The 11,466-nt window shown below is 45.2% G+C and overlaps 1 protein-coding gene across 1 annotated transcript in view; it reads left to right on the top strand.

The window, feature by feature from the left end:
• The first annotated feature begins 384 nt into the window (after window positions 1–384).
• LOC119379083 (substance-K receptor) overlaps window positions 385–11,466 on the top strand; it is a 441,935-nt gene continuing 430,853 nt past the window's right edge. The window contains exons 1-2 of the mRNA XM_037648255.2: window positions 385–396; window positions 1,073–1,333. Coding sequence (XP_037504183.2) covers window positions 385–396; window positions 1,073–1,333 — 273 coding nt within the window. The remainder of the gene's footprint in view (window positions 397–1,072; window positions 1,334–11,466) is intronic.

The following is an 11,466-nucleotide window of genomic DNA, read 5'->3' as shown; positions in this document are numbered from 1 at the left end:
TTATGATGCAATGTTTCCTCTGTTGCTATATATGTGAAGTATGTGTGAAGTATATGTGAAGTATATGTGAAGAGATTTTACCTTCATGTGCAGAAGTTCAGGAGAGCGTGGAGGCTTGAAGAGATGAATATTCATGAACACGGGTTGTCGCTGGAGCGAACGTTTAGACAAGTGGTCTTGCTTTATTGCTAGTTGCTGCAATCAAGAAGGCAAGACCCCGTGTTCAAGAATATTCACCTCTTTACCTTTCCGCGTGTGTTATGTGACTTTTATTTAGATGTCTTTTACATATTACACATATGTGAGTTCGCGTTTTGTTTTCTCTTCTGTGAATTGTGTTTTCTGCAGGCATGGCAGATCACTTTTACCCTATGTGCTTTTGAAATGACTCGTGTAGTGAGCTATTATTGGCGCACTTATGTCAGTAGTAGGTTTCAGGTATGACTTTCAGCTTCTTGTTACTTCACATGTAATGTTTAGCGTATATTAACTTATATGCGGGAAAATATGGAACAAACATTCGCTCAGCACAAGCATGTTCTAACAGGCATACAATAAGCGCCGTTTACCAACACCCACACCTCTACTAACATAGAACTAACTGTTAGTCACCCGTCATTCCATTTATCGGAGAAATTAATGCTCTTTTTGTCGTGTCAGCGGCCTGTATTAGTTGAACTTGCTAGGTTGACTTCATTCTTTTCCTCTCCTTTTCTTTGTGCATTGCTGTATATACCATATCTGACCACATGTGATAAAACTGTCAGTTGTTAGTCAGCGCTGTTAGTTAGCACCGGCGATCTGCTTCTTTTACCGTCAGTGTGTGTGTGTGTGTGTGTTGTTTTTTTTGTTTTTTTTTTTGCTCCACTGTGTGAATAATATGTAAACGTGTCATTTTTTCTTTTTATCTTGATCCCTTTCTGATCCATCCTCTTCTCACTCTGTGCAGCATGCCGCACCTGCCGATAGGCTAACCTCTCCAAATATTATCAACCTTCCGCCCCTTCTACCCCTCTCCCTCTCTATAGGGCTATGCTTCGGTTAAGTGGAACGTGGTTTTTTCTCATCGCAGTGGACGCCACTGGAGTCGGTGACGTACTGCGGCTGGACGTGGCCCACGGAGGCCAGCTGGGACGCGGAGCGCGGCGAGTGCGTGTTCGCCTCGTCTGGTCGCAAGCTCTACTACCTGCTGGTCACTGTAGCGCTCTTCTTCCTGCCCGTGGCCATCATGCTGACCGCCTACTCTCTCATCGTGTGGCGCCTGTGGATCACCCAGATGCCCGGAGAGCGCAGTGCTGCAAACATCAACGCCCAGTGCCGCGCCAAGAAGAAGGTAACGTCTTCTCGCGATGCGATAGGCTTGTTACGACTCAGGTCCAGCGGGTCTCGTCAACGGCAGCTGGCCCCGCCGCTAGCCCTCTTAGCCCATCTTTTGCAGAGAGCAAGGCGCATTCGTAAGGGAAAGAACAGGGGTTTATTTACATAGCTGCATGAAGACAGAGTAAGAGAGATTTGTACAAAAAGTCTTCGGCTTATAAAGCCCCGAGTCTGCCAACACTGAGGCACTCGAAACCGGTGTCAGCAGCTCCCGCCAATCCGGTGTCCTGCCGCCACAGCGCCTGCCCCCAGAAAGAAGGTAATGGGTCACACAATACATTCGTTGATGAGGGGCAAGGTTGATGAGGGAACACCACTGCACCAAACAATGAAGATGTTCGTGCACCACGCCCCGATGACTCGAATAATGGAATGTCGGCGAGGAGGAAGAGTCCGAAGGAGAGCCGGACTGGTGAAAGGTCGATGAGCTCCGAAGATGTGGCTGCCGCGGTCAACAACATCTGAAACCGTTAATGGCTCCGTCCAGGTGCAAAGACATGCCCTGTATCTATTGGAAGGTGTCCAGCGGTTCTGTTTCACGCCGTCAGCACCGTGCATGAAAGGACTGTTCGCGGCACCCCCGCTGGTTTCCTTAAAACCCGACCACGGCGGAATGCCGGGCGCACTCGACCACGCGGGCCACCCGTGTCATTAGCACCTACCAGGAAAATGGGGAGCCTTGTGTCCCCGAAGAGCGCCGCTACCGGGTAGAGCTTTTTGGCTGACAGGAACATCACCAGATGCGTCTGCCATGATGCATTCCAGGGCTGGTAGTAACAAGCTGCGCGGAGAAAAGCGCAATGATGTCAGGGGAAGGAATGGGTGGGGCGTGGCAAGGGTTCCCCGCGATTACCGGCGGCGGTGGCCTTAGAGCAGCAGGCGTGCACAGGGCTCCCCGTTAGGGGGGGTTGGGGGGGGGGGGGTCAAAATTTCATTGCACCCCCCCCACGCCCCCTCCTGTTGGTCGAGACCAAAAAAGACAAGATGCTTCACAAGGGATGTAAAAGAACAAGAAAATGAAGAGATGACGTACTTCTCACAATAGCCTACCTTTGGTCCCTGGCTCTTCTGCAGTAAAGATGGAAAGTAAACAGTTCACGGAAGGCGTTATCAGGGGCCTTCGGCCGCCATTATCGTCAAAAGCCTGCGTGGCCATAAAGGAGTAACCGTTAGGGCAGACTCCCCCCCTCCTAGGTGATTAGGGGGAAGGGGTGCTTCCCCCCCCCCCCCTTGTCCACCCTGCCCCCTCGTGCGCACGCCTATGCTTAGAGCGATGCGAATCAAATCAGATTCGATTAGCAAACTATTCTTGCAATACTCTGGTTGCGAGAATTCAGCCGCCTCGGAGTATTTGAGTACTAGCAAAGAGAGAGAAAAATCATGTTTAAGTGCAGTGACGGTATGCACGTCTGTGCGACACTTACATGATTAGAATTTATACGCAACCAGTGTAACTTAACATTACAACTTAGCCTGACTTATCGTCCTTAGTGCCTCCTTCAGCCAGAAACCACATACGATAAGAAAATGCTGATGTCATCTATTATTGAGGAGGCTATAACAGCACCGAAATTATAAATGTCCCCTATATAAATAATTCTGGAACGTTGTATTTGGGCAGTGCTTAAAGGAGTTCTAAGAGAAGTCTTCACACGCCAAACCGCCTTGGTTACTGCCATCTCGTTAAGCGGCCGTCGAACCATATCTGCCATCAGATTCACTACAAAAAAAAAAAAAAGGTCGTTGCCCAGTCAGAGCGTATTGCTTACGAAATACTGGGCTTGTTTAGGGATATTGCAAGTTTCCTGAGCGATGGTCACGTCTGCACTATAGTCGAGGAAGCACTGATGGTGTATGTCGACTTCTCTGACCATCGTAACTTCAGAAGGAATAATTGATCCCCTAACTCCAAGAGTGATCCATACTTCAGATCGAATTCACAGACTCCGCGAAGCCATACGCATGATTTAACTTCTTGATGTTTCAGCTCTACGTTTCTGTATTAAACTAATCAAAGCGTGACGCTGCTACTTGCTATTGTCGGAACAAAACGGCCTCCGTACATTGTCTTTCAGCTCACTCGGGCCAAACGATCAAAAAAGAAGCTGTAAATAAAAACAAGAAACACGTCAGCTGAACGAATGTAACCATCTCAGACTTTTTCGTTGACCTCTTGAGCAGTTTCAAACGTCTTTTTTAAAATGAACTCGGTAGGCAGTAGGCAACTTTCTTGAAGTGTCGATCTAAACGCGAGACCTTCAATGGGGAAGTTGTAGAGCTTACTTTGCTAAAGTATGAGAAATATTGTAACAGCGCATAAAATCTGTAGGCAAATCAATCACTTCACTGAGATCAAACGAAGATAATCGCACTGTTGTAACTGGAATAGCCAACAATACCCAATACTAATAATCTAGTCATCACCAGCTATCATTTAACCAATATATGGCGATACTTACTGACATTAGCAACCATTTAGCCATATTTAGTTGACATATTAAAAAGTGCTAACTAGTTCTGGTAGTACGCGGGGAAAACGGTAGGTCAGGACATCAGTCACCGTTCATCGTTCGCTGCTGGTTCACAGAATGCGGTTCACCACGCTGACATATTCTCTCGCATATATAATAATTTCTGGTTGTTCCAGGGGAGGGCGAAAGACACCGACGTGGCTGCATTAGCGTCGCGCGTATCTGGTTTGAGGATTAAATCGAGTTAGTCGCCGGGGTGGTTAAGGGGTTACGCTGGGGCTCGACTGCTGACGCGGGTTCGTTCCCGGCAGCGGCGGTCGCGTTTCGATGGAGGAGAAATGCTAGAGGACCGTGCACTGTGCGGTGGCAGTGCGCGTTAGAGAACACTAGGAGGTGGAAATTATCCGGACCCCTCTACTACCGCGTCTCTCGCAGCCTAAGTCGCTTTGGGATGTTAAACTACATAAACCAACTGACCAAACCAGCTTGGCGCGAGCGCGCTGCGCAACTAGAATTGTAGCGCGCCTTTGAATTTGACGTCTAGCACTAACAAGGACGTCTAGGTTATCAGAGTACTACCTTGTAAGTATAACCACTATTGATAGGGCTGCGGTAAGCGAGTACAGCTGTCCATTCACCACATATATTTGCGTTATGCCATCGTTTACAGCGCAGCGTCGCTTATATATGAGCGTTGGCGAGTATTGGGAATTATAGATAGCAAATCTTTCTACACGCAATAGGAAAAAAAGAACGAACTTTTTTTTAAGTTTCGTATACACGTTTTTTTTTTTTTTTTAAGTATAAAGACTCGTGTTGTTTAGAGCAAGGCCTTGGGCAAAATTCCATGTGGCAGACGGATGAAATTTTTGGCGTATGCTTACCTAATATACCGGGGTCCTGCTTGTTCTGCTGTCCCGTGAGGTCGATCAAGGGCACAGACCATATGAATGCTTAATGGTTGACCAGCACGAAACAGAGCTGAGCAGTAGAATATCTAGCATCAAAATATTCGCTCTGACGGACGAGGATGGTATTCGAAAGAGAGTGAGGTTAACCAGAAGAAAAAGTTCCGGTTTCCTAGCCTACACTTAGGAGTGCTTCCCAACCGATTATACAGCTTCAGCCGGATTATACGCACAATAGCCAGAGGCACGCGGACGTCCTACATATATGTGCATACGCTAGCTGTACACGTGTGCTGACAGAGATAAGAGCGGCATGCAGACATTTGAACGCGTGTGTTGTCTACGAGGCGGAGCCCTACAAGGAAAGAACGGCATTCAAATGGGCCCAGCATGTTCGAGTCTTGATGATCCCAGGGACGATGTTAGATTAGGACGCCCCTTCAACTCGAGCGAAGTTGAAAACATAAATAGAGTTCGTTCTGATGGGCTCAGTGACCGTCGAATTACGGTTAGAGGGATAGCAGGCACACGTAATAATTTAATTTTATAACTTTATATACGCGATGTCATAACCGTGGTATGGCTACGGCGTGCCTCATAGCCAATATATGATTATGAGGCACGCCGTAGTGTGGCAACCGGAGGTTCTTCACCGTGCATATAAATCTAAGACGGGCTTATTTTGCTTTTTACCGCCAACAAATATACGCCGTGGCCGAAAATCGCACCAGCGTCCTCGAGCTTCGCAGCGCAACGAACACCTTAGCCGCTAATCTACTGCGGCGGGTCGAGGCACTCGGTTTAGAAAAGTTGTCCATTCACCGCATCTTGACCGAGAACTGGAAAGTTAGGCAGGCCTTTACCAAGATGGCACCAGAACTCCTGTGCAAAAGTTGCGATACAAAGAACGCTACATTGGTCGGAAATGTTTTTACTTCAGTGATGAATTCTAGAAAATTAGAGTCGTTACCGGCGACCAAACTTGAATTGACGAACACGAAACTGAGCTTAAGTCGCAGATCTGAGAAGTGAAAAATGAAATAGCCAGCGAAGACTAATAAATGGCGTCAATGAACAAAGGAAGAGTCAGTCGATGTTTCATGCGTTTTTGACCTCCATGGAAGTGTGCGGCCCAAATATAGTATAAGTGAAACTGTCGACGCAGCCATCCTATGTGGTGTTCTAGAAGCACACGAGAAAATATGCTTGCGACCTAATTTGTCAAAAGAGGAGCGCTGGATTCCGCACTGCGATAATGCCTCTGCGCACTCGGGATTGGTAGTTTTTGGCACCCAATACCACCACAGTGCTGAAACACTCACAATGCTCGTCGGATTTAGCTCCCTGCGTCTGTATTTTATTATTATTATTATTATTATTATTATTATTATTATTATTATTATTATTATTATTATTATTATTATTATTATTATTATTATTATTGTTATTACTTTATTCCCCAAATGTCGACCTCTGCTCCGCGGCTAGAATTTTCGTGATATGACGACAATTTACAATGAAAACATTACCGCTCGTGACGCTCTTCACAGAAGAAGAGTAGTGAGGCGACGTACATACAGTACATACATACAGTACATACATACGTACATACAGTAATAGAAGAACAGGTGGGGCCAGTGTATGGAGCTGCGAGAATTGTGAATGTGGTCGCATTGATGTATCCCGATGTTTCTAAAATGATTATTTTACAGCGCAAGACCTTGGACAGACCTCGCATGCTTGACGTGAATACTTGCCATTTCGAACTCCTTATGGCGTGATCGCTCAACACAGGGGTTCTATACCGCGCGTTCAAAATGGGTGAAGCCAGCCTATAATAATAAATAAATATTACAGCATAACCACGGGTAAATGATGAAGAGCTTGGGCGAAACTCCTGAAGCAATCATGGTTACACCGTGAAATGTTCAGTGGTTTCTCCCAGTAGTAATCAAAGCGATACGCCGCTTTGATTACTGCACGGCATCTAGCGTGCAGGGTGCCGCTGCCTTTTTTTCTTCTCTTTTTTTATTCTTTTTTTTTCTTTTTTTTTGCACACATATTGCACACATCTCTATGGGACAGCGCCATCTAGTATATCGTCACCCAACTGCAGTCAGCATGCATCTCTATGGGACAGCGCCGTCTGTTGAATGATACGGGAGACGCGACGGCGGGGGAACGCCGGATGGAGCGACGACCGACCAGGTGATGCTATAAGGAGCTTCGCCCCTAAAAAATGAATCACGATGCTAGCATCGAACAGCACCTCAATGTTGGAACCATTAGGCCGCGATCACACACATGTTTCTCTTCCGCCAAAGTCACTCTTTTGAACGTCTCCATTGAGTGAGATTTTGTCGCGTGTTTTTTTTTTTCTTTTTTCCCCCCGACAGCTTCAGCATTGAGACACTGCGTTAGGCGGCGTTGTCTTAATAGTATCTGGGGTTTAACATCCCAAAGCGGCATTGTCTTTGGGATCAATCCAAGGGGCGAAGCACCTTAGGGTCTCGGCATGTCGGCGCTCATCGTGCATCGTCGTCTGCTGTCGGGACGATCCATTTGCTTGAGCGCAAGAGAGGGCGTCACCGCCTCAGCCTTCGCTGTGTGGCGAGAGAGAGAGAGAGAGAACGCTGCGCGTTCACTATGGAAACGCTCTTTCTGCGATGAACTCTGAACTACCAGCTCGTAAGGAACGAGAACGCGCCCTCGCCCGCGAGAGACAGCGCCGACGCAGGCAGCATCTGTTAGCGAGTTTCTTAATTGAAAAAACCGACTGCTCGAGCTGCACAACCGTTCACCGGCCACCCCTCTATAAAGGCGCTGGATATTGACTTGCAATGTAGGGCCGGTGGGAGAATTCTCTTGGGCGTAGTTGAACAATAAATATTCGCAGCGTGCACGTTAACTAAAAGCGGACTGCGAGTCTATGTGTCTAAGCTTCGTTCTGTCTCTCATTGCCCATTAGCAGTGATGTTGCTGTGGGAGACACCGGCACACACTGCATGCTTCGCCCCTCCCCAATTTTCCCGGAGATTTATCAACTTGAATGATTAAAGTTTCAGCTGGATGCAGAAGGAGCTCTTGAAATGGCAAAAACGTTTTTAGGTCATACCTCCATATCTCCTAAGAGGATGAAGTTTGCTTGAAATTTTATCGCATCAGAGTAATTACAGGCTTTTACTGAATTACCAAAGATTGGTGTCATTTGGACCAGTTGGTAAGGCATATTAAACTAAAAAAAAATAACGCTAAATTTACCAGACAGTAGAAAAGGCTGCCATAACGGACACTGCTGTCTTGCCACTTTCGCGCTATTTACCTTTCGTCTTATTTTCACTATATTTTAGTTATGGACTTTAGGGCCAATTAAAAATTGCGGAAATGAAGACGGCCACTACTCAGAGCGAGGCGTCTGCTTGAAACCTTGTGCCTATCGCCAAAACCTTCGGCCTGTTTCAATATTGTTCTTGCGTTGGTAATATGCCGCTAATACCGTTAACACACCATGTTTCATTCCGTTTATTCTTTTCTTTATATAATATGCTACCCACTCCTAGCTCTCTATGATGCTTCGAAGATTGAGGGTATGTAAAATAAATAAATAAGTGAATAAATAAATAAATGGCGAGACATATGTCGGCGTGTTTATAGTTTGAAAACAATGCGTGAAACACGAATACATTTAGGCTGCTCATTTTGAGCGCCTGTTTCTTGAACCTTGTGCAAAGGCGTAGAATTTCTGGCAGAAAGTAGGCTTTGTGCAATTTTGCAAATAATAACTGAATTTACGAATGTCGTGCAAATACAGTTGTCCGCCGTAGCTCTGAAGCAGACGTGCTTCATCCTGAAATGGAGAGATATGGAATGACATATAGCGCTCGCTTTTGACAGTAATCTTTGCATCCAGCAGTGGTTGTCGTGTCGATTATTTTATTTTTTTTATTTTTATTTGGTTTGAATGCATAGAAAACACGAACATGTTTATAGAAACCATGCAGTCAAAACCCACTAAACCACAACGCCTCCAGTTTTTTTTTTTTTTACGCATTTCGTAAGAAAGGGCGTCTTATGCGGTTCATTTGTGGTTTTAGCAGAGTAAAATGATAGGTATCTGATTAAAATAATTGGCCATGGTATGGCCTTCAAGAAGGCTAAAATAATTGTGTCATCAACTTAATATTTAATCATCATACGAACAACAGGAATGAAATAAGGGAATGCAATGAGAAAGCAAGTATGGCGGTTCACGATGGAGTAGCAGCAGGGAAAAAAAAAACAACTTAATAATAACCTTTCAAAGGGTCGATTGGAATGTGACGCTTTTGCAGCAACACTTTATACGGTCGGACGAGGACAGACATGTTCTTTTTTCATTTGCAAAACGCAGACTTCCCGAATCGAAGTAACGAGACCACGCTGGCAAACTCCTACTGGCACGAGGGTTAGTTCAACGTACATTTTCTTCCAGGGAACGAACCATTAGGAGAAGTAAAGTCAAAGGTTTCTACTGACGTAAAAGTTCTGACGTCGAAATTCGAGATGTATGCAGGTGCCACTGAGATGTCGCACTGTCGTGAGGAACGTGAACGACTTTGGAAAGATTGCACACGCCGAACGATGTGTAGCTAAGGAAGTCACACCGAAAGCAGAATTCGCCGTTACGACTGAGAATTTATCAAAATAAGTGGGAAAGTTCGCTTTGTGCTTGTTTCGCTCATTCGCGCAATTGCGTGACCGACATCCTGGCAGAGACTCGACAATAATTAATTATGATACTGTCTAAACATACGCTCCAAGTAAAAATGGCTACAAGGGAAAAGAAAGATACACATATGAAAGTGTAGGAAACACATGCACCCCGAGACCTGAATAGTAGATATTGAAAAGGCAGTCGCAACCGCCTCAAACGTACATACATGCAACTGTGAGAGTATTACATATACGCAACTACATTACTTGCATATGTTGAGCGCACGTGTAAATTTAAAGCCGCTCAAAGACATCTTGCAAATTCTATGCGTTTAAACCACCAAACTGGTAAGTCGCGCCGAATTATCTGAAGTTAATCGTTAAGGTTACATTAACTACTGATTATTTGATCGTTAGCCTCACTTCAAGTTTTCATTCTTGGTCAAATGACGATGGCCTAATCTCATCGGGTGCCTCGCAACATGCTTCACATATGACAGCCCCTATACAGTATCCCGTTGTCGATGTGAATCCGTAGCTATTATTACCGGGCTTGTTAGCGTCTGCGCAGGCGTAAACTTTTTCGTTAATTAATTGAGGTTCTAAAGGAGCACACGAGCTATGATCGACAGCGCAGGGAAGGGCCGTGGTTTAATTTAGACATCTTTGCGTTGTTAAGCATACACCCCAAGCTCGGTGCATTAGACTGTTTGCATTCTGCCCCTATATATCTCCCAAAATGAGACAGAAATTGGACTTTTTGCTCAAGCGCGCCCGCATAGACGGTTGCCGCTTTCGATAATACAACATGAAGCTTGATAGTTCAGCAGCGGAACGCAGCATTAGGTCACCGGTGCTGGCATATTTGGTTACCTTTACCTAAGATACACAATTACATCGGAAATTGGTTTGCGTGCGCAATTGGTGCTCACAAAATAATTAAACTGAGTCGCTTTTGTGTTGAACCTCATCGGATTATAAGAGTGATGCATGTATGAATAATATGCATACAACTTTTAAGTAAAATAGGCTTAAAGATGAATACCTGCAGCTATCTGTTTTCGGTCTTGGTAAGGTGTCATGTTAACGGGAGGTTCACATTTTCGTTGGTTTAGCGATGTTTTACGTGAGATATGTTTTTCAAGTTGCTATATACATAGGTGCTCACCAAATATTCTGTATAGGAAAACTATTAAACTTCATGTATCCCATGTGCACGCAAATAATCTTCACATCGAGTCCCCGCTGCAAGTTCGAGGGAACTCACTCATTGGAAAAAAAGAGAAAGAAATTACATTATCGCGTTGCGCAGCACTACGCTTTGCATAATACTAAATATGCAGGAAATAGGGTAAAACTGCATTTTATCAATGGAAGCGAATGAACTCGTGCTTGCTGGAAGTAGTCATGTTCAGGGTATACAGGGTATCCATGCATGCTATCGAGCAACGATAGGTTATAAAAAGAGGGATTGCGTTACGTTAAGAAAACCCATTACATATTATTCCGAGTACCACAGAGTAGCAGTCAGCAATTTCTTTTCTTTCATGGCATTATATTATTAGTATACCACAATAAGGCTATAATAATATTGTGACTAGGCATGTGCTCCTCTAAATATCAAGGGATCAATCAGTCAGTTATAGGCATGTCTAAGGGGCATCTAAGTACGTTATTTTCAGCAGCGTACTTTTTGTGTGATAATATTTTTCGACTTATAGATCATTTTCACTGGGCGAGGGGGAGCCGTCTGGCAGCTAACATTTTCCTCCTTTCTGGTGTGCGGAAACTCGCGTTTTCTTCTTTCTGGTATGTGCAAACGGCTTAAAGTGCGCGTGCCGGTAAGCGCAATACGGCTCGGAGTGCGCGTGGCCATGCAAAAGCGAGGGTTTGCGCATTTGCGCAAGCCAGTGGGTTGCCAGATTAGAGACAGCGCCACCAGCTAAGCAACATGGCGGCGCCCACGAGGAAATCGTCTTAAAACAAGCTCATGAACTGTGAAAAATACCACGTGACTA

Source organism: Rhipicephalus sanguineus, chromosome 1, assembly GCF_013339695.2.
Source record: "Rhipicephalus sanguineus isolate Rsan-2018 chromosome 1, BIME_Rsan_1.4, whole genome shotgun sequence".
Lineage (NCBI taxonomy): Eukaryota > Metazoa > Arthropoda > Arachnida > Ixodida > Ixodidae > Rhipicephalus > Rhipicephalus sanguineus.
Note: the sequence above shows the minus strand (reverse complement) of the source record. Positions and strands in the feature narration are given on the sequence as shown.